The 22388-nt window shown below is 43.5% G+C and overlaps 1 protein-coding gene across 6 annotated transcripts in view; it reads left to right on the top strand.

The window, feature by feature from the left end:
- DSE (dermatan sulfate epimerase) overlaps positions 1–21636 on the top strand; it is a 62090-nt gene extending 40454 nt beyond the window's left edge. For 4 of the 6 annotated variants that reach the window (XM_048492378.1, XM_048492388.1, XM_048492397.1 and 1 more), the window contains 4 exons: positions 10910–11163; positions 14854–15093; positions 17389–17596; positions 18504–21636. In XM_048492378.1, coding sequence (XP_048348335.1) covers positions 10910–11163; positions 14854–15093; positions 17389–17596; positions 18504–20256 — 2455 coding nt within the window. In that variant the 3' untranslated portion in view covers positions 20257–21636. Of the gene's footprint in view, positions 1–10909; positions 11164–14853; positions 15094–17388; positions 17597–18503 lie in introns of those variants that run through there. The other 2 variants (XM_048492412.1, XM_048492420.1) reach the window with 2 other exon arrangements.
- The last annotated feature ends 752 nt before the right edge of the window (positions 21637–22388 follow it).

The following is a 22388-nucleotide window of genomic DNA, read 5'->3' as shown; positions in this document are numbered from 1 at the left end:
GCCATCAACGATCACCGGCGGGGGAGCCTCCGTTGGCCGTGCCAGACATCTGAAGCGGGAGCCTGCTTGAGCAAACTAGAAGTGAAAAGACAAGGATGAATGTTACTTAAAGAGTTAGGGCAATTCCAAACGCTGCGGTCACCCCGTTAATGGACTTGGGAGATTCTAAAAGGCCCTATAAATTTCTTGCCTAGCTTGGAATATTTGTGCACACATCTCTCAAGTTTTGGTAGACAAATAAACCCAGGCGCCCACTTGTAGCAAGGGAAATCAGCCCCTATGTTTGTCCAGCTTGCATCTTTTGAGCTTCTTGTGCCTGAGGAAAGGGAGGTGGAGACACGCTTTTCCAGCTCCTCCTCGCCTAGAGACTTGGATCCAGTCCTCTCCCAAATTCTGGGGGGGGTTGCAATGTAGAGTCGGGAGGCTCTAGGTAAAGGGGAAACGAGCGAATCTCGACAATACAACCTTCAAAAGGCGCTTTTATTGCCGGTACCTTTACTGTGTACCGCGATTATTGTAAGCATATTCAGCGAAGGGGAGCAGCTCGACCGCAATTGTTTTGATGGTAGCTTGGTGTGAAAGCAACGTGAGGTATTTGTCTCCAGTGGTTCTGTTGGTCCTGCTCGGTCTGGCCCGCCACTTTGCACGATGGTGAGGGTGCGGCAACAGCCGAGGTGGTCCCCCCCAGGACTGGTCCAGAAACGCCTTCCCAAAAAATTCTTGGGAAATGAATTGGGGGCCCCTATCTGAAATTTTACTCTCCTCCCGGAGCGGAATGCAAACAATATAATGCGTGTTGGATGAAACAACTTGGCTAAGATTTAGGCGCTCGGGACGGGATGGGTTGGACAAAGGAACCTAAATGAGCCTGTTTGAAAAAAAGGTCTACTACTACCCATAGTGCCGTATTCCCATGGACTCTTCAGGCAGATCCGTTATAAAGTCCATGGATATGGATCTGCCAGGGTCTGGGCAGCTGGAGGGATGGGGTGCAGTAGTCCATGAGGGTTTCCCGGGGATTCCCTTTGGCTTCCACGCACCATTACGGGGATTTCACCTCCTATTAATGTAAGCCCTTCAATATCCTTGCATGCATGGAGCGCCTACCCCAAAATTGCCGCTTCTTTAAGTAGGTGGTGTAGGGTTTTCAAAAAGCCAAAATGACTCCGCTTTAGGCGGGCATCATGGCCCGAAGCCATTATTAGAACTCTTGTTTTGGCGGAGGGAAGGGCGTGACACGTGACTCAACAGTTTCCCCGCCTCCAAACCCCGCCTTGCAGCTGCAGTAATAGGGGATCCGACTCCCCTTCCGGAATGTCCTGTTGCCCCGCCTCCTCTAGCTTGACGGAGGAACGCTTAAAACCATCGTCCGGAACATCCAGGGTGTGGGGATGGGTCCGGAGAGGAGCAATCGTTTGGGATCGCGTGGACCGCCAGCCCCAACTTGGGAGGGAGGAAAAGGATAGTCCGAAGAGGGTGTTACGCAAGGAGGTGTCCACCCCTTCTCGCGCAAACTTGGCCCGGGGACAAAGCATCAGCCAATTTGTTGACATGTTGCCCGGGAAAAAAATGGACCCGTGAAAAGCAAAACTCTAGAGAAGAAATCGGCCCAACGCAGCTGTTTAGCTGACATTTTAAGTGGGGTAGACAAGGCAACTAAGTTCTTATGATCTGACCAAACCTGAAATGGGGTGGCAGCCCCCTCCAGCCAGTGCTGCCAAGTCAAAAGCGCCTCTTTAATGGAGGCAGTTTCCTTGTCCCCCACAGTCCAGTTCAGTTCAGGCCCAGAAAGTTTTTTTGACAAGTAAGCACACGGAACAAGTTTATTCGCTTTATTTTTCTGCAAGAAGGGCAGCTCCTAGGAGCCTTTGTCCTAAGCGTCGACATGTACTATGGCGAAAGGCAAGTCGGGGATCCGGGTGCTTTAGAATGGGCTCCGGTAGTGAAAGCAATCTTTAAGAGGTTGAAAGGCGGAGTTGGCAATCCTCCGTCCAGGGAATGGAGCATCCCGGGTTTGAAAGATGCTTGGAGGACCTTTTCCCTGAGTGCGCTAATAGATCTGTCCAACGGCAGCAGCCAACTGTGAGCAAACTGGGGAAATAGAAGTCTCGAGTAGAAATTGGGCAAAAGCCTCCAGGGGAAAGATTGAAGTTCTTTACGAAGTGGTAGGGACGGGGCTGAAGTCAACAACACTGCTGCCACTTTGGCAGGGTCCATCTCCAGCCCCTCGAGGCAAGGATCACCGATAGCCCAAATAGTCTAGGGAAGCTTGGTGGAACGCACATTTAGGACAACTTTGACAAACAGAGAATTATCGAGTAGCCAGCGGTAACACAGCTCTGGACTAACCGCTCATGCTCTTTTCCCATGCGTTTGTGAATATATATCAGCACATCATCCAAATATACCACTACCCCTTTGAATAAAAAGTCTTGGTAGGGACATCATTGATTAAAGCCATGAAAGTTTCCCTTGGCGCTCCGGCTTAATCCGAATGGCATTACACAGTATTCATATTGTCCTAATTTGAGCATTAAAAGCTGTTAAGTGTTCATACTCCTTCTAGGCAATTCTTACACGGGTAGTCAATGCTGACCTCAGCCAGTAAGTCCAATTTGGTAAAAAATTCGTCCCGCTCCCAAAGCCGTCTAGCAAATCTTTTGATTAATGGCAAGGGGGTAATTTGTATGGAAAGAGAGATCGGCATTTAACTCCTCGGAGTAGTCGGTGCAAAGAGCGCAGGGAACGCGTCCTTCTTCTTTGACAAACAAGACCGGAGCCGCGTGGAGTGCTTTTGGTTGCCGCCCGAATGAAACCCCCCTAGCCAAATTTTTTATCAAGGAAAGAAGCGGAGCTCCTTTTTTGTTCAGCGGGGCTCATCCGATAAATTCCTTCCTTTCGGCAGTTGTGCCCCCGGGACTAAGAGGATCTTGCAATCTGTGTCTCTATTGGGGGGAAGCTGATCGCATTCCTCGCTTCTTCAAAAACCCGATCCAGATCCCGAGTATTGTTTCGGGATCCCCACTCAGTTCAGGGCTCGCCTGGGCGAAGTTCAGGGGCCAGTAAATTTTGTGGGAGATTGGGGTAATCTTTAGAGGTTCGCCAGGCGGCTGCCTCCTCTCATTCCATATATGTCCCCACACGTGTGGATCCCGTGGAATCGGACGACGCGCTGCCCCCAGAAAATGGTAGGTTCGTGGGGATAGAAGCTTCTACAAGCGCATGCCTAAGACAATGGGATGTTTGGCATAACCGGGGCCAAAATGAAACTGGGCCATAAAGCCTCTCCCAGTGGTCGGCACAACAGCAGTAAAAGCACTGGTTGGGTTCCTTGAAACCGAGCCGGACCCTCCGTTCCCAAAGGGCTGCCATCCATCTGTGTAAAGGGGAGATGGGGCTTGACTAATCGTTATCAATCGCTCGAGACCTAATTTGTTCTGCCACTTGAGGTCTCATTAGACAGTCGCGAGAGCAAACCTGAGTCCACTTCCAAAGCCCGGGCTACAAAAAAAATATGGGTGTGCTTAGCAGCTGAATTGGGTTAAAGTGGTCCATATAAGGTTATGGGGGGCCCCCCTTCACTAACCACCGGCTGCTCTGGCGCCAGTCTTTTAAGATCGCTGGACCAGAGGATAGGCTTATTCCCTTCCAAAGTCTTTGTCCTCAGCCGGGCCATCTGGGGTCATCATCAGCCAGGCTGCGTGGCAGCCCTTATGAAGGGGCTCCTTCGGCCCGATTTTACAGGGGGGCTCTAGCTATGGATTTCCGGGCGCAGGGACCCAGGAGCCTTGGATTTCTTCGGACAATGATTGGCTGCCAGGGTGACCTGGGCCCTACAATACAAAACATAAACCAAGACGCACGGCGACGCATCGGATGTAGACTTCGGGTGGTTGGAGGTCCCGTTGCTATGGCTTTTTTTGTGGAAGCGACGGCTTGTTGCCGGCTTTGCCGCTGCTTTGGTTGGTGGGGGTTCTCCCTGTCTTGGAGCGGCTGGAGACGGGATGCAAAATTTCGTAATTCCCCTGTTGTAATCCATTCAGCGCATGGTTTGGGGTTGGCCCACCATGACATCTGCCTTCCAGGTGCAGATTCTCAGGATCAATCGCATCGTGGAAAGTATCTTAGCAGGATTTTCAGATGTTTGGGCTAACAGTCAAGGAAGTTTACATTAGCAGCTAAACTGGAACTCACGCAGCTGAATTCGGCAAAGGAGTCTGGTTCCCTTTGTTTGATGTGGTTTTAATAGTCTTACTGGCCCTTTTGGCTTTGCTTCTTCCAGGATCTTGAAAACGTGAACCTAAGTCCCTGGAGCAAAGGCGGCTACAGTTTGAAGTTCCGGGGCTCCCCTATTTCATGTAGTTCCACAAACCATTCAGCCAGCTGTCTTCCATCTTAACACCGACCCGATATCTCTCGTACTTTTTTTCCTCGCTTCGGAGCCGGTAGAGATCATCAAATCTTCGGAAAGCATGTGCGCATCCAATTGCAATATGAAGTAGGGCGTAGCCTTGAAGCAGTACCCATCGTAAACGGGCCGGAATGGAGGAGGTCGTGGGTGGCCTCTGCCAGCAACCTGGAGGCTGCTTTGGGGCGCAGTGGAACCGGGGCGAAGGTGCGGGATGGGCGTTGTGACCGCTAACGCGGGTTGCGGTGGCGGCGGCGGGGGAAGAATTCTTTGCTGTTAGTATGGGGCCTCGCGGCGGTAAGCCCCAACCTATGGAAGGTGAGGAAGGGGTGAGCGTGGTCGGTGCAGTCTGGCCGTGGAGTCCTGGTGGCTGTTGCCGGGCGGTGCTCTGACACATCACGCCGAAAGTCGGCTGACTTCCTTTGTCTGCCAAATCCCTCTCCCGTGGCGCACCAGCTGGCCTCCCCGCTTCTTGGCTTCGGAGCCTTTCGCGTTCCTGTCGATTGCAGGGCCGCTCGGGACTTCCCCTGAGTCTGAAGCTCTTTAACGCGATTCTGCGTTGGCAGTCGGCGGGTCCTGTTTGGTGTGGTCCAAAACCATGCGGGAGCTGTTCGAGATCCTTCCAGGAATTGTTCCTCGGAGCATTACTCTTTTCTCCTGGAGCTATTTCAGCCACGCTCAAGCGCTGGCCGTAAGAGCTGTTCCCATTCCAATTCCAGAGCTCTCCCGTTCCCTTTCGAGGGCCTCCCCCACGTTCCAACTCCCAGTCCTGTTTTGCAGCTCCTTGACTCACGGGCTGCGCTGCTGCCATCCTCCTTCTAATCGGGCCTGGTTCCATCAGTCCGGAACCCTGCCTGCGAATCTTGAGTGGAGTCCGCAGTTGTCCCCAAGAAACTACTGTACGTGAGAGTCGGGGGGTCAGCGGGCGCCGTGGTGCATCCTCTGCAAAAAGTCAATCGTTATGCTGGGACCCTCCAGGGAAATCCAAGAGACTCTCTACCGATTATCGGGCCCCTCCGACGTAGTCTCTCGGCTAGCGCCCCCGTGATTACTTCTTGCCAGTGTGGGTGCACAGGGTGGGTGGGGTTCGAAATATTGGTTCCAAAATTGCTTTCTCCTTAACGATTCTTGGGTATCCCCGTGGATGGCTGGAAACCCAATTTCCTCCCTAACCGTAAGGCATACAAGTAATGGTTTTGTAATCCACATGGTGGCAGGTGGGTGATGTTGCTCTTTCTATGGGGCAGCCGTAACGATCCATCGACACTCCTCCACCCAGTGGTCGAAAAATTCTCTGGCACACTCCCTTTGCAGACGCTCTTCGGGCCTAGAAACCGCGCGCCGAGACCTCCAATGGGGCTTCCTTCCATCCGCTCTTTCAGTTGGAGAAAGGCTACACTTCGGGCTGAGCCGAGGCTCTGGAGAAGGGTCACCAGGGAACTTGGTTCCGTTGAAGCTCCTCCACAGGGACCCGTCGCAAAGCGCTTGGCAGAGAGGGGAGCCCTCTTTGGGGGCTACCAGCAGTCTCTTTCTATACCTTCATCGTTTAGCTGCTCCCTTGAATGGCAACCTCTGCATGTTGAAGGACACCTAGAGATTCACAGGAGTAGGTTGAGTGTGAAGACTCCAAACTCATACTCAAACGTAGGTGGTGATTTAGGAGTTCTCGTGATAATGTAAGGAACTTTCAAGGAAGAACTTGAAACAAAAAGTAACTCTTTAAGCAGTTCGCTTATTCCAAAGCTTCAACGGTCTCAATACACGCTTACATGCTATCGAACTGGCCCCCCTCCAGCTAGCCTTCCGTCACAAGCTTTTTTACAGACGAAAACACAGCCCCTCCTCCCATGCATAGTTCTCAAGCTCAGTTTCACACAGGAAAGCAAGAAAAGCCAAAGTAAGCATTGACATAGATGATAAGCAATACAAGGTCATTTCCCTGGGCAAGCAGCCCATTGCGAGGGATGTACCAAGGCCGAGACGGCTGGATGAGCGGGCTAGCCCCCACTCTTACAGGCATATGGGGCCCAGATCGTGCCCAGAGGCAAAATCTCCTCTGGGCGCCCCCTGATGCATGGTGTGGTGCCCCACCCCCACCCATTCACACACACCCATGCTCCACTTACCTGATCCGGCGGGGGGGATTCTCTTGCGCCAGGGCTGCTGCTTGGGCAGGGAAGAGAAGCCGGCTGCATGGCAGCTAGCCCCTCTTCCCTGCCCAGCAGTACCTGCTGCACGTGTGAGGGACTGGAAGAGAAGCGAGCCAGTTTCTTTTCCCCTCACCTGCGGCTTCTCTGGCGTCATGGGTGCAGGACCGGGAAGAGAAGCCTGTCCCTGCACCCACAGTGCCAGAAAACCTGCGGGTGAAGGGAAGAGAAGCCTGCAGGCTTCCCTCCCCATCTCTGCACGCCTCCCCTCCCTCCTCCCATCAGAGCCCCCCCCCCCGCCGCCAGGCTGCAGGGGCTCCCAGTCTTTCTGTCCACAGCCGGGAAAGGCAGGATTGGGAGCTCCACTGGCCAGTTCAGCTTTGCGCCTCCGACTGGAGGCAAGGAGCTGAGTAGGGTGCCAGGCGCCACAGTCTGCAGCCAGTTCCTAGGGACTGGGAGCTGACTGCCAACTGTGCACCTTGCTCAGTTCCTCACCTCCAGCCAAAGGCACAAACTGTTTGATTATGTGGGGGGGGGCGTTCGGTACCCCTTACATGACCAAAAGGCGTGCACCTGGGGACATGGGTTACCCCACATCCCTAGTGCCATATGCCACTGCTCACGAGCAAACTCAGTTGCTCGAGAGCAGACTGAACAAAAAGTGAAATTTTCTCTGTGCTGCTCATCAGTTCCCTCTTTGCATACTATTCGTATGTGGGTTCATGATTTTGGCAAAATTAAAGAACAGAAAATAAGCAGCTAATGCCTCACTAAATGCAGGAGTTATTGGGAATGACATAGTGAGGTCTAACATGTTTGCTTCTTGATAAACACAGGGTGGTTGTGACCAGTCATTCATGCAAAATGTGGAACATTTCTTCCTGTAGCTGGGAGATATTAACATGAGCTGACTTTTAATATGTTCTCTTCTATAAAATAAACTTGAAATGGTTATAGCATATTTTGAGTACATAAAAGAATCATGGTGAAAGAGTTTTGAATAAATGTTTTATTTTTAAAATATTTTTAATTTTCTATAAATATAAACAAAACTGAAAAAGAACAAAAGAAGTCAAAATAGTTACTACAATTACAATTACAGTTTCAACCAAAGATTAAGAAAAAGCTGTTTTTTGTGAGTTTTCTGGGCTGTGTAGCTGTAGTCTGGTAGTTTTTGAGAAAAGAAATTGCTCACATAATGTTATACACAATGATCCAATAAACTAGGCAATTAATACAGATAGCTGCTATTCAAAGTTTAGAATTAATAATTAAATTAAATAATATAATAGTCTAACAAAAATCTTGAAGAACATTGAATAATATCTGATAAACCTAATAATATATTGTATAATGCCATAATAAAACTTCAAGTAAAATAGATACAAATATTGATAAGTGATTATTATTATTATTATTATTATTATTATTATTATTATTATTATTATTATTATTATTATTAAGTTTATAAAAATATTTCTCACATATTCAACCTGCAGTAAATATATTTATTGTCACCTATACATAATATATTTAACAGCCCAATACAGCACCACTGCCACACCACTGCACCATCTCCAAAGGGCTTCTAGGTGGTGCAGAGAGGCAACTAATGGGGGGGGGGGACTCGACTGTCTGGAAGCCCTCCATAGGACTTCACACCTGAATGAATTGTATAACTCTGAAGTCCTTGCTGCGGCGTCCCCAGCTCCAAATCTCAGATGAAAGCTGACTAAAGTAGTTTCCCCCCCCCATCCCCGAAATTTCCCAGCCTGCCCCTCTCTGCACCGGCATCCAGTCAGAAATCAGCATTCCTTCACTGCAGTGCCCACTTCCAGGTTTTACAGCTGCAGACCTGAGTGGTGTCTGGCCGCCACTTCTTTGCTGTTTTTGCTGGGTGTGTTCCTTGTACCATCAGAGGAGGCAAACGCATCAGCAGAACCTAGTGCCACACCCACAGCCAGTTCAGTCCTTCTCATCTGAATCAGGCTCCCTAGTTATATATGTCTTCTTCCCTTTAAACCCCTTTTCAATACAGCAAAAACCTCCTCAAGTCACGCTTTTAAAAGAATAATATAAATAGTATGCTTTCCGCTTATCTTGAAATTCTTTGATTGGTCTCTTAGTCATGAAGTTTGTTAATTTTACCATTACTAAATGTTCAGCTAGTTCAGTGGTTCTCAACCTGTGGGTTGGGACCCCTTTGGGGGTTGAACGACCCTTTCACAGGGGTCGCCTAAGACTCTCTGCATCAGTGTTCTCCATCTGTAAAATGGATAAATGTTAGGGTTGGGGGTCACCACAACATGAGGAACTGTATTAAAGGGTTGCTGGGTGTTGAGGACCACTGAGCTAGTTTGTTTTCTTAATCCTCTCAGCTTGGTCATTCTTCTGCTTTCCATTTTGCTGGAAGTATAACTAGCCACGGTTGTCATATACCAAAACAGTTCTTCTGAGATTGTTGAAATTTGGGGGGGGGGGGGGGGGGGGGGGGGGGGGGGAAAAAGGTTTGATAACATATTCTTGGCAGCCATAGCAAATTCAATTTTTAAAATTTTCTGAATTTCTAGATGTATTTCTTTTTTTAAAAAATCTGTATGTCCACCACGTATTATAAAAGGTACCATTCACTTGTGCACCATCTCAATATCCTTTGAAGTGATATACCACCAATAAAACATCTTGTAGTGATTTACTCTTAATGTTTGGCTGGCTGTACATTTTATACAGTCCACAGGATTTCCCATTGTTGAAAAGGTACTTCTTCCTCAAAATTTTGTGTCCATCTGACCATACACGTTTTCACTTGTTTTGTTTCTGTATCAAATTGAAGTAATAGCTTCTAAATTCTTCCTAAAAGTGTTCTTTTTGCTGCATTATCACCATTTTCAAATTTTGTCATCCCCTTAACATACCTCTTGTTGTTTGAATTTCCTTTCTTAATCTTGAAACTAGTTGAAAATATAAGAGTCATTGTCCTTTTTAGCTTCATCCTTTATTTTTTGCCAAGACTTAATTTCTCCTTGAGCATGTATCATATCTACATATGTTGTAACGTCATTATTTTTCCTCACATTCTTATCCAATTTCCAATTTCCAAACCTTTAATGGCATTCAAAGACCATAATCTATAAGGTGTCATAGAATAAAATAAATAAGTATTTGGGTTAAAACAATCACTTCAAACTTCAAAATATAAAGTTGATATGAATGTAAAATTAGCTCTGCTACTTTAAAATCAAGAGTCTGTTAACAACAGACTCTGGGCTCTTATTTGACTTTATCCTGGAAATTTTCAAGGCTTCAGTTCAGAACTTGGCCACATTCTATTTTTGTTTTTTGGCTGGTTGTCTGACAAAAGAATGGTGAACTGACTCTTTATTCGAAAGGAGGGACACATTCTTATCACAGTATGCCTCTACAGGAGATCTCCATTAATGGAGATATTGGAGGATTCATTCTTTGTCATATGGATTCTCAAATTCTAAATAATCCATCTTTACCTGCATCATCCCTTGCTCCAGCATTAGAGCAGTAGCATTTTTAAAAATACACACACAGAGAAAAAGCCTTTCTGATTGTTAGGAAATGGTGGCCAGAAATGAAGGAAAACCTGCTGATGGGTGAGCTGGGGAAGGCAGGAAGGAGCAACAAAATCTGGATTAAGAATTGCACTTCCTGTTTAGCTGTTTTGCTTCACAGGGAAAAGCAAAGTAACAGGTTTTGCCAGCATTTGGAAATACCACAGATTATTGGCTCTGCCTGGCAGAAAGGGCAAAAAACAGCACATAAAGGAAGATTTACAGCAAAGGAAAGGTAAGGGGGCTGCGAGGCAGAACACAAGTGTGTAAATGGCCAGAGATGCCAATTAGTGGGGCAAGTCATTGTCACAAGAGCTTCATATGTGTTTCAGAGCACCAATGGAACTTAAACACAACTAAGGCGGATTCCGCATGAGCCAAAAACAACAGTGTGAAAACAGTACAAACCCTTTTACACTGTTTTAAACCATTTTACCAAGTTTTCACACCACTGTTTTTCGCCCATGCGGAATTTGCTTTCGTTACAGGTCGTACTCCAGTGATTACATATAAGCTTTAATGGTCACAGCTGAGTGTCTGCATTCTTTTCTTTCCTGATTTGCATCACTTCCACCAACTCTGATGTTTCCTGATTTTCATTTGTTGGTCATGTTGAGACATTACTTTTGGAAAGCTAATGGCAGCTATTAGTGTATTATCTGTATATCAGATAATACCATTGGTGTGCACCATCCGCCAAGTTTTGTGCTTTCTTCACAAAAAAAAGCATTAGATAAAAATTAAAGCTGACACACTCTTTGTTCTTTCTACAGGTTAGTAGTTGATGTCTACGGGATGAGGGTCCTTCACTCACTTTCTTTGGTTGGATTTGCCACTGCCTATGATTTTTTGTACAACTACCTTAGCAAGTCTCAGCAGGAGAGATTTCTTGAAGTAATTGCCAATGCCTCAGGATACATGTATGAAGCATCATATAGGCGTGGATGGGGTTTTCAATACCTACACAATCATCAGCCTACCAACTGTGTGGCGCTGTTGGCAGGAAGCCTGATTTTGATGAATCAAGGTATGTACTAAATAATCAGAAAGTTCCGTGCCAAGCCATAGTTAAAATTGCTCATATTTGCCAGTTATAAATAATATTTCAGGAATTGATACAGTTGTTTGATACATGTTAATATACACTTAATGCTACCAGGTGGAATAGTTTGTTGGGGCCTGCACAAACTAGAATGCAGGTGTGCCATTCATATTGATTTAGAAAATCTGAAAAAAACTGAATCCCCATAATGAAACATGTTTTTTCAACTTTTTTTGAATGTCTAAAATATTTTAAGCTTGTGTAACCCTGTGGGAAATCTTTGCAGGGTTCTGGAGGGGCAGTTTTTTAAGATACAGTTGCCAAATTTGAAGTGTAGTTTCTGGTAGCTCTCCTTAGAAGAAGAAGGTTTGGTAAATATTGGGTCAGGGGATCCAATTTTATGGGCTTACAAAGAGGGTCCCCATCCATTCTCCATTGAAAAAATGGGATTCCAATCTTCACCAGACTTGGGGATTCTTGTAAGGAGAGCTATCAGCAGCTATACTGCAAATTTGGTCCCTCTACCTCAAAAAAGCCTCCTTCCCCCAAGCACTGCAAATATTTCCCTTATACTGAGCAAATTAACATAACTCAATGTTATGTCAATGGGAAACTTTGCAGGACTCGGGGGCGGGGGGGGGGAGGAGAGGGTTGAGATAGAGGCACCAAATTTGCAGCACAACTGCTGGTGACTCTCTTTACATGATTCCTAAAGTTTCGTGAAAATTGGGTCTGGGGATCCATATTTATGGGCCAGAATTTGTTCTCCATTTGTGGGCTGATAAAATTGGACAGTTTTCACCATCAGCTGTGCTGCAAATTTTGTGCCTTGGAAAACAGACACACACACACCCCGCCCTGCAAAGTTCCCTCACAAAGCTATGCCAGAGCTGAGAATCTTGGAGAGGAATCATGGGTCTTTTCTGCACAACCAAAATAAGGTGTCCTGAGGCCATCTTAAACAAACCTGTCTCCTCATTTTTTGTACACACAGCATGCCCCCTCAATGCATGTTATTTTTCCCGCCATTTTGTGAAGATCTCCTGGGATGTTTGCTCTGCAGGTAGAGCAGCTGCCTGCCTTTTTACTAAATAAATTACATGATTGAACTCAGCTCTTCTTTTGGCAATATATAGTTTTGCTGTTTTTTTAAAAAAATTAGGAAGTATTTTCAAAGTTTCACAGACTCAATATGAGAAGTGTCTTCAACTTGTCCTGGGGGAAAAAGATCACTTTAGTGATTTTTGGAAAACCTGGGTTGGGAGAAAAAAGTCAACCTGAAGACATCTTTGGGGAGGAAGCTGTGCAGAGTTCCTCCCCAAGACCCTTTTTATAATGTTCTCAAGATGTTATATTTATACTGTTCAGAAAGGACCATGGAGAGGAAATTTTCTCAGTATTAGGAAACTATTGGGAAATGTTCACGAGCTGAACCCAGTGTTCATCTTTGCACAGCCTGCTGTCACTGAGCCTTTGTGAAGTTTGGAGGCAATAGTGGAACCACAGTTGAATGTTGGCCTCGGCCCAGTGGAGCCCAGTGTTCAGCTCTGCAGTGCCTAGCTCCTCCAAGACTCCACCAGCAGGTGAGGGGGAGAGTTTTTTTAAAAAAAAAAAAGATGAAAGGCCCAAATAATGCCAAAGTGGCCAGAGTAATGCTGAAAAAATGGCATTATGTAGGATCCACTTTTCAGCTCCCTTAAATTACCACAATTTCTTTAGGCTACCCCCCCTCCCAACAAAAAAAAAGTATTTTTCATTTTTTTTCCAGTTTGGCTTTGTTGAATACACGTCCCTAGTAGATATTATTTCAAATCCATCCACACTGTAAATTTATAGAAAGTCATTATAATGCTGACCATTACTTTCTTTACAGTATCTACATTCCAATCAACTGGTAAGGAAGTGGATTTAATGGCATTGCTTGTTTTTGTTAGAATATCAACAATTTCACATTTGAGTTCTTAAAATTTGTGGAGTGCACCATGTGTTTGTGTGTAAAGTGCTGCCAATTCACAGCTGAGTCATAGCTATCCTAAGGCAAGAGACTAACAGAGGTGCCCGTGCCTTCCTCTTCATAGCAATTTTGGAATTCCTTGGTGGTTTCCCTAACAAGGACTGATCCTGCTTAGCCTCTAAGATCAGATAAGATTGGGTTAGCCGGGGCTATTCAGTTGCAGGGCCATTGGGACATGGTGACATTAATTTACAGTTCATCAAAATGTTTCACATCTATTTAGTTTAGCTTTTCAGTAATTGTTTCCAAAAAATAAAAAGCAATCCAGGCCTGTTCCAACAAGTGAAATTTAGCTGCTTGGCAAAATATCTGCCCTTTAGCAATGTTTAGACTCCTCATTTAACTGCCACCTGGTTAAGTTCCTGCTTCAGGTTTATATAAATATCTTAAAATGGATTTTATGTTACCAAGATTTCTCTCACATTATTTGCTTCACTGTCAATTTATCTTCATTCTTCCAGACTTGCACGTCTTGGAATTTTCTATATAAACAAGACTTCCATTTTTTAAATGAATTCTTATAGCATTTTTATAGCTTCCTTAATTATGTGGACATTGTCTCCTGGAGACAATGCCTACCTGTTTTCTCCATTTGAAGAAAAGATTCAAATTTTTGATTAGGGTGCAGTGGTTAAGAGCAGTGGACTCTAATCTGGAGAACAGGCTTTGATTCGCCACTCCTCCACAGGAGTGGTAAACTCTAAACTGGTGAATCAGATTTGTTTCCCCATTCCTATACATGCAGCCTGCTGGGTGACCTTGGGCTAGTCATAGTTCTCTCAGAATTCTCTCAACCCCACCTGCTTCACAGGGGAGAGGAAGGGAAGGAGTTTGTAAGCTGCTTTGAGAATCCTTATAGTTGAAAAAGCAGGGTATAAAACCAAAATCTTCTCTTCTGGCGGATAACAGGTATATCTCCTATATTACTTTGGGGGACCTAGTATATTGTGTTAAAATCAAGCACCCCCATTTGGACTCCAAGGCATCTGTCATTACCCTACTTTTATTTAGCATCTGACTAAAAATGTCTTTTCGGTCAACTTTTCCCCACTGTGATATTTTTAAATTTCTGTAATTTGTTTCCATATATTCATTGCCAAGTAGGATTTATAGACTCAAAATATATGTCACTACTGCTGTCACTACAGTATATTTGAGCCACACTGTCCTGTCTGTTTACAAATATGTGAGGCAGATAGAACCATAAGGAGGTAGAACAAAAGAAGCTAAAAGAAGCTAAGGGACATGAAACATTCAGCCTTAAAAAAAACCCAAAGAAAGCCTTTTTGTGTAACAGCATAGGCAACCCAGTACCTAGACAAGTAGATAAACAAAAACAAGATGAAAATAATTTTTATATAGGGATGCTGTTTGTGGTGATTGATGGAAAGAAGCTGTCAGATGCCTCATACAATTTTAGTGCACTTCTTTATTTTACATTTATTTACTTAAAATGTTTATATAACCACCTTTCTCCAAGGCATACCAGGATCCAGTCACAGACAGAAAATACTGTCATTAGCCCTGTCACGTCAGAAAAAAAAATGGCTTACAGAAAAGAGGGAGCAACCCTACCTGGTTCATTTTTTTCAGAGATCTAGTCTTGCAGTCTGTAACACAGCATAGTTTTGTAAATGGCATACCTTTTGTTCTGCTTTCAGGGTATCTTCAGGAAGCATATATGTGGACCAAGCAAGTCCTGGCAATTATGGAAAAGTCCATAGTTCTGCTTCAAGAAGTGACAGATGGATCCCTCTATGAAGGAGTAGCTTATGGCAGTTATACCACCAGATCTCTTTTCCAGTACATATTCCTTGTCCAGAGGCACTTTGACATTAACCACTTGAAACACCCCTGGCTTAAACAACATTTTGCATTTATGTACAGGACAGTACTACCAGGTCAGTAATTTTACCAAAGACTGTTCGAAAAGTCTTCTGCTCAACAGTTGGCAACTCGTCTAGATAAAATGCTCACTCTTCTCCACCTAATTTCAGAAGGTAGCCATGCTGGTCTGCCTCAGGACAGCTAGACTTCTGTCCAGTAACACCTTAAAGAACAAGATTTTCAGGATATAAACATTCAAGGGTCAAAGGTCCCTTCAGCAGATAGTCTGACAAAAGGAATTTTGATTCTTGAAAGCTTAGATCCTGAAAATATTGTTGGTTTCTAAGGTGATACTGAACTCAAACATAGCTGTTCTCTTCCACCTACTATTAAGTGAAAAGCCTTATGATTCTATACCAGTCATGGCCAGCAATGTGTGCATAGCATAGCAGGGCATACAGCACCCATCACTACTCTGATTATCTTTGTTGTCTGGGGGGTGGAAGCAGATACGGTACAATTTCCCATTTAAATCCGCTTGCTTCTCCCTCTTTGACTGTATTTTAGGATTGTATTAGCTTGTGCATCAGCATTGCTCTTCAGACAAATTGATATGATTCTGCATACACACCAAAATCTGTTTCCACATACAGGGGCTGATCCAGCCTGGATCTTGCCTTTGTTTCCTTCTTTCCTGCAGTCCTTTTTGATTACAAGGACTACAAGACTCGAATGGAGGTTGAGGGGACAAGGGAAAAATCCATCAGTCGAAGGTGCTGATGAATGGGGAACAGTGGATCCAACCCTACAGACTGGATCTTGGATTCAAGGGGATCCAGATTATATGAAATTAGAAGCATTTTTTTCTTCTGTATGTTGTGAATGAGAATATTATAGTTGACATGAAACTAATTCAGCCACAATATGGAAATATTAGTCTTGTTTTTTTTAAAAAAAATAGTAATAGCTATATTCCAATTACATGGTACTCATTTTTACCAATATTTTAATAAAGTTTACTTTAAATCATTCATTAGATTTGTTTTCCAAAATATTCTTCTTCCCTTTCTGGCAAAATATTGGTGGAAGGTGTCACAGAAAAGTATGTAAATAATGTGTGAAATTCTCCGAGTGCATGAAAAGCTTCTTAAAATGTTTAAAGGCTACAAAAACTCCTTCATATTCAGATCATTAAAGGTGGTTTGAGGTTGAAGCCATAGGAAGTTAGGTACTAAGATCAGTGCAGTTGTCTGTTTATTTACTATATTTATATTCCTCCTTTCTTCCCAGCCATGGCTACATATCTGTGGGGATTTAGATTTATGTTTCACAAGCATCATAATCTAGTAATGTACATTTGAATCACTTCAGAATCGGTTTGTCATTGTTCAAAGATGTCATTGTTCAAATAAATATTTTTTTAAATCCCACTGAGTATGTGTAAGCTCTTAAGTGTTCCAAAAGTAGCTCTTTGTGTGTCAGCCAGAATTAATAGCATTATAAAATGGGGGGGGGGGGGATTAAAACCTGTGAAGCAGATGTATGATGTGTTTCTTCTGGTGACCACATTTCAAAGGATTACTGAGATAGGGAAGCATTTTTTGTATGTACGAGGTCAAAAGAAGGGAAACTAAATTATGTTGGTTAAGTCAGGGTTTGTAGACTCTCTCTGGCAATTAACTCAGAACCCAAAACCCAATGACTCAATAAGTCAACAGAGGACTTACTGAATTATAGAAACTTGGTGTGTTTAAATCACCTTAAGCCTCTCTTGATGTTGCAGATTATGTTAACATCTTATTGTTGATCACACTAAAGAGAAAGTGGAAAGGAAGCATTTCTAATAATGCAAATAATTCTTTCAAAGTTTTGTAATGCAAATCTAGGTTTTACATTTGTATTATGATCTAATTGAACCAAGACTCACTTTAGTTCTCCTACATCTAAGTGGTTTTAAGCTGACATCTCAACAAGAGTTCTGCAAATCAGTCCAGCAAGAGGCAGCTACGTTTACTTTACACAGAAAAGGGAATTAAATGTGCAGATTGCCCTTTCCTACTATAATCATTAGCTGGATTTTGCTTGATCTGTAGTTCACTGAACTGAACATCTGTTCTTAATTGAAATCCTGGTAGAAGCATTCTTAATTTGAAGTTCAGGGGAAAAAAGACTATATTAATTAAACTTTTGTACTGTCTACCATAGGGCAAAATATGGCATTATTCAAGAGTACAGTTAGAGCTTTGAAATTGTTTTAGATCCTTAAAATTATTTTGACTGTAATAGGACAATTCTCTTGCTATTTAAATACATAATATTGGGTAGTTTTTGTGTATTAATGTATATACATGTTTTACTTTTCCTCATAGGATTCCAAAGAACAGTTGCTATTGCAGACTCCAACTACAATTGGTTTTATGGACCAGAAAGCCAGCTGGTCTTTCTAGACAAATTTGTTATGCGGAATGGAAGTGGAAACTGGTTAGCAGATCAGATCAGGAAGAATCGTGTCCTGGAAGGCCCAGGAACCCCATCCAAAGGACAGCGCTGGTGCACTCTTCACACTGAATTTCTCTGGTATGAAACAAGCAAAAGTGTGGGCTGCACAGAAATGTTTCATGGTCACCTAACATTTTATATGTAATATTATAGCACTTTTACTTTGCACCCCTTAAAAAGAAATCTGGCTCTGGCACAAAAATATCTTCCTGATGTTTAAAAAGCAAGTTTCATCATTGAGAGAAGCTTTAAAATGTCGGTAATGTTACTGCTATATACCCCACTTTTCTCCCTGATTATGACCCAAAGTGCCTTGTTAATATACTTAATATAAATAAACTGTAAAATGAAATTCAAACACAAACACTGAAACCTACAAAACCACATTCTAATCTAGGCATATTCTAGATCCAATGGCCTGGTTCATTTGGGGGCTACGGGCTACAAGCCATGGATCAAGACAGAGCCCTTTGAGCCTTACCCTTTGGTTTACACCAAAAGGCTCACACCTCTGGCTGTGTCCAGGATTTATGCCTGCAAAGAGGAAGGTTTCTAAAAAGGCTCCATCTTGTTTAGTTGTGACCTTTTTCCAAGATTCCCTCCATTTTCACTAGAAAGCTAAGCATTATGGGATCAGACTCTCTCGGTTCTGCACACTCCTTTCATCCATCCCTGAATCTGTTCCCACTCTAAAACTTCCTGTGATCCATTTTTGCTTGTCGCCATCCAGGTGGTTACACATATTCAGTCAAATGAGAGTTCCCATAGTACAGGTTGTTGCCACTCTTGCCTGCAGGATTGATATCTGTGTTAGTTTGATGCACCTAAAGTCTGGTTAAAGAATGGGATATTCTGACTTACTAATTTTTAAACTCTTAAAAATTATTCAGTTTCTAAAAAAAAGAAAGAAAAAAGCTAGATGGACGATTAATGGCGGGTTTAATGTCCTGATATCAAAGCCCTCTATTCTTTCATCTTTTTAAAGGTATGATGCCAGCTTGAGATCTGTGCCTCCACCAGACTATGGTATTCCAAAGCTGCATTATTTTGAGGACTGGGGAGTTGTAACATATGGAAGTGCTTTGCCAGCTGAAGTCAATAGAGCCTTTCTCTCCTTCAAATCAGGAAAGCTGGGAGGACGTGCAATATTTGATATTGTTCACCGGAACAAGTACAAAGAGTGGATCAAAGGCTGGAGGAACTTCAATGCTGGCCACGAGCATCCCGATCAGAACTCTTTTACTTTTGCTCCCAATGGCGTGCCTTTCATCACAGAAGCTCTGTATGGACCAAAGTATACATTTTTAAACAATGTGCTGATGTTTGCTCCAGCTGTATCAAAGAGCTGTTTTTACCCATGGGAAGGGCAAGTTACTGAAGACTGTACATCAAAATGGTTGAAATATAAACACGATCAGGCTGCAGACTGCCAAGGAAGAGTTGTTGCTGCTATGGAAAGAGGTGGGATCATCTTTATCAGGGGTGAAGGAGCAGGTGCTTACAACCTCAAGCTTAAATTGAAAAGCCTCCAAAGAAACCTGTTACTTCTCCATCCTCAGCTCCTCTTATTAGTAGACCAGATTCATCTTGATGATGGCAGTCCTTTGGAGGTAGCAACCAGCTTCTTTCACAATGTGGAAGTGCCTTTTGAAGAAACTGTTATTGACGATGTCCATGGGGCCTTCCTCAGGCAGCGAGATGGGACATACAAGATGTACTGGATGGATGACACTGGCTACAGTGAGAAAGCTGTTGTTGCCTCAAGAATGTACCCCAGAGGCTACCCTTACAATGGAACAAACTATGTGAATGTTACAACTCACCTGCGAAGCCCTATCACCAGAGCTGTATATCTCTTCATTGGACCTTCTGTAGATGTCCAAAGCTTTAATGTCCATGGGAATTCTCAGCAATTAGATGTTTTCATAACAACAGGAGAGCATGCCTATGCTGCTTATTTGTGGACTGGCGAAGATAAAAGCCACTCAGTCTTTGCACAAGTTGTTGCAGATCGCCAAAAAATTCTATTTGATCGAACCTCTACCATTAGGAGTGCTGCAGCATCAGAGATAAGGGATTATGTTGGGTTAGTAGAACAGAACCTACAGCATTTCAAGCCTGTCTTCCAGCAACTGGAGAAGCAGATCCTTTCCCGTGTACAGAACACGGACAGCTTCAGAAAGACTGCTGAGCGACTGCTACAGTTTTCAGATAAGAGACAGACAGAGGAAGCCATTGAAAGGATATTTGCAATATCTCAGCAACAGCAGCTGCAAGGCAGGGGAAAGAGGAATAGGAAGGTAGTAAAAGGGTTTGTTGATGCCGGCCCTGACATTTTTGCACAAATTGAAGTCAATGAAAGAAAAGTTCGTCAGAAGGCACAGACTTTAGCCCAAAAAGAAATGCCTGTGGATGAAGAAGAGGAGATGAAAGATCTTCTCGATTTCGCAGATATTTCCTATAGGCAGCATAAAAACAGTGTGCTGATCAAAGGCCAGCCTGGCCTGATGCAGATGCTGACTACTGCTAGAAGCAGTGCTCCCTCAATGTCAGCATCATACACCCGACTGTTCCTCATTCTGAACATAGTTATTTTCTTTGTCATGCTTGCAATGCAGCTGACCTGGTTTCATAAGGCCAAGAGTCTGCACAGCCAAAGATGTCTCTATGCAATCTTGCTCATTGACAGCTGTATTTTATTGTGGCTGTATTCTTCTTGTTCTCAGTCACAGTGCTAGCTAAAAGACCAGGAGTTTCTTGACCGTTGTTTGATTAGATATGTCTGTACCACACAGTTACCCTGATGGGGGGCCAAGCTTGTTTTGTTCCTTTTCTGACACATTCCAGGAAGCAGCTGCAGAATGGCTGAATCTTTGCAGTCAGGAAAGATAAAAGATAATGGGCATTGGACACATTTCTCGGAGAACAAAGTGCCATCTAGACATGGGTCAAGTTGGGATTTGGCCTGTGAATGAATGTCATACATCTTTGTTCTGAACTTGGTGTGTGGCATTGCATTTTCTTCTTCAAAAGTAAAATTCCTGCCCTTTAAGAGTTGTTTCCTAATGTTTGTTTCAACAGCCTTCTGTCTAACTGTTGATACATACAGCAATTAACTAGTGAATGGGTTTCATCCCTTCTGCAAAGATGATTATATGAAGAGAGTGTGACAGAGTGCTGCTGCAGATTCTTTGTCACCTCTTGTCTTCCTTACATTGTTGACACTGCAATTAAAATGAAATACTGACAATCAGCCACCATCCAGAAAAAGAAAGGATGGCAGAAATTTGCTCTATCCCATTCCCCATTAGGAGCTTGTAAATCCTGTTCCTCCTTCCAGTATGTGGTAGAAGGCCACTTACAGCTAAGAAAAAGCAATGTCTTCTGTAATGGGTGTGGCTGTCCCTAAAAATTAGGGACAGGGTGTGGCTGTCCCTAAAAATTAAACTATGACCACCATAAGGTTCCACCAGTAATCCCTCTATTCCTCTTCTCTTTCTTTGGATGGCCAAAGACTTCAGGGTGATTTGACCAGTGCCTGGTAATTTGATGGCTTTTGTGGCTGTACTAATCCACCATTGAGCTATCATCACAGGTAGAGTTTTCACAGCATCTTCAGTGCTTTCCAGTGGACCTAATTTATACATTCAGCTGGCAGTCATCTACTATTGAGTGACAAAGTGATATACAGAATGTGAAGACCAGGCTGTAGCTTGCCTAAAGAAACCAGGGTTGCACCTTGGGGAGAAGGTTGTGTGGCAGGGATACCCTGTGGGGCCATATGGATAAGGGTGTAGGTATGCTTTCATATGTGTTGGGTTGGCAGAGTGGCTTCTGGATAGAAGGTCCTGTCTTTCCATGAGAAGCCATGTTGGGAGGAGTTGATAGGTAGACTCTTGATCTCTAGGACACAGTATCAAACATTATTTTTTACAAGAAGTAACATTGTTTTTAAAAGTATAGAATGTGCCAATCTGGTGGTGTGTGACAATCATGGGACTGATTATTAAATCCTGGTTATTTGAAAAGTAGAATGATCTGAAGAATTAGTTTATTATGGTATTATTGAAGAAAAAATCTTCAAATACATTTTGCTAAATAAACAGACTGTAAATGTCCCTGTTGTGCAATTGTTTTAGTTGTTTTTTATACATATATGTTTGTTTAATAAGGGAAACTTTTGTTTTTCTACATAAGGATCTTTCAGAGTTGTTACCTAAGGCAGGGTAGGGGTGGGATACTAGGAGCTTTAACATTTTGAAGAAATTGTCATGATTGTATAAATCTGATTGCACATCTGTGGGCTGATTTCTTATGCCAGTCAAGCCAGTTGCATAAAAGTACATTTTCCTCTGATTTCCATGACTCTTTAGCGCTACCTGTCATCTCTCTGTATTTCTCTGCTCTGGGCCACTTTTCCCCTTTTTTATATGTGGTAGCTTGCACATGAAGTCAGGCTTGTGTGGTTTTCTCATTGGTGGTGAGACTGATGATACACCACAGTGGCCAGTGAGGCTTCCATATAGCAGGTTTCCCTGCCCCAGTCCCATCGGCAGCAGCCAACTCCGCATCTCCAAGGCTACTGGGGCTTTTTCAATTTGCATTTTGAAACCAGCAATTAAATATCACTATATTGTTATAAAAATACATGTAACAGGAGTTTTGAAATCCTAGATTGCATTCTTTTTTGAAAAGCAAGTCTCAAGCTCTTGCTGTGGTAGAGATGTGCTTTTTGCAACATATCTCCACAACAGAATAGGCCTGAGATTGACTTTTAAAAAAGAATAAAAGGAAATATTTCAAAGCACCTGTTACATAAATGTTTATAATAGTCTACTGAAAGCCAGTGTGGTATAGTGGTTAGGGTGTT

This window comes from Sphaerodactylus townsendi, linkage group LG01 (assembly GCF_021028975.2).
Source record: "Sphaerodactylus townsendi isolate TG3544 linkage group LG01, MPM_Stown_v2.3, whole genome shotgun sequence".
NCBI lineage: Eukaryota > Metazoa > Chordata > Lepidosauria > Squamata > Sphaerodactylidae > Sphaerodactylus > Sphaerodactylus townsendi.
Note: the sequence above shows the minus strand (reverse complement) of the source record. Positions and strands in the feature narration are given on the sequence as shown.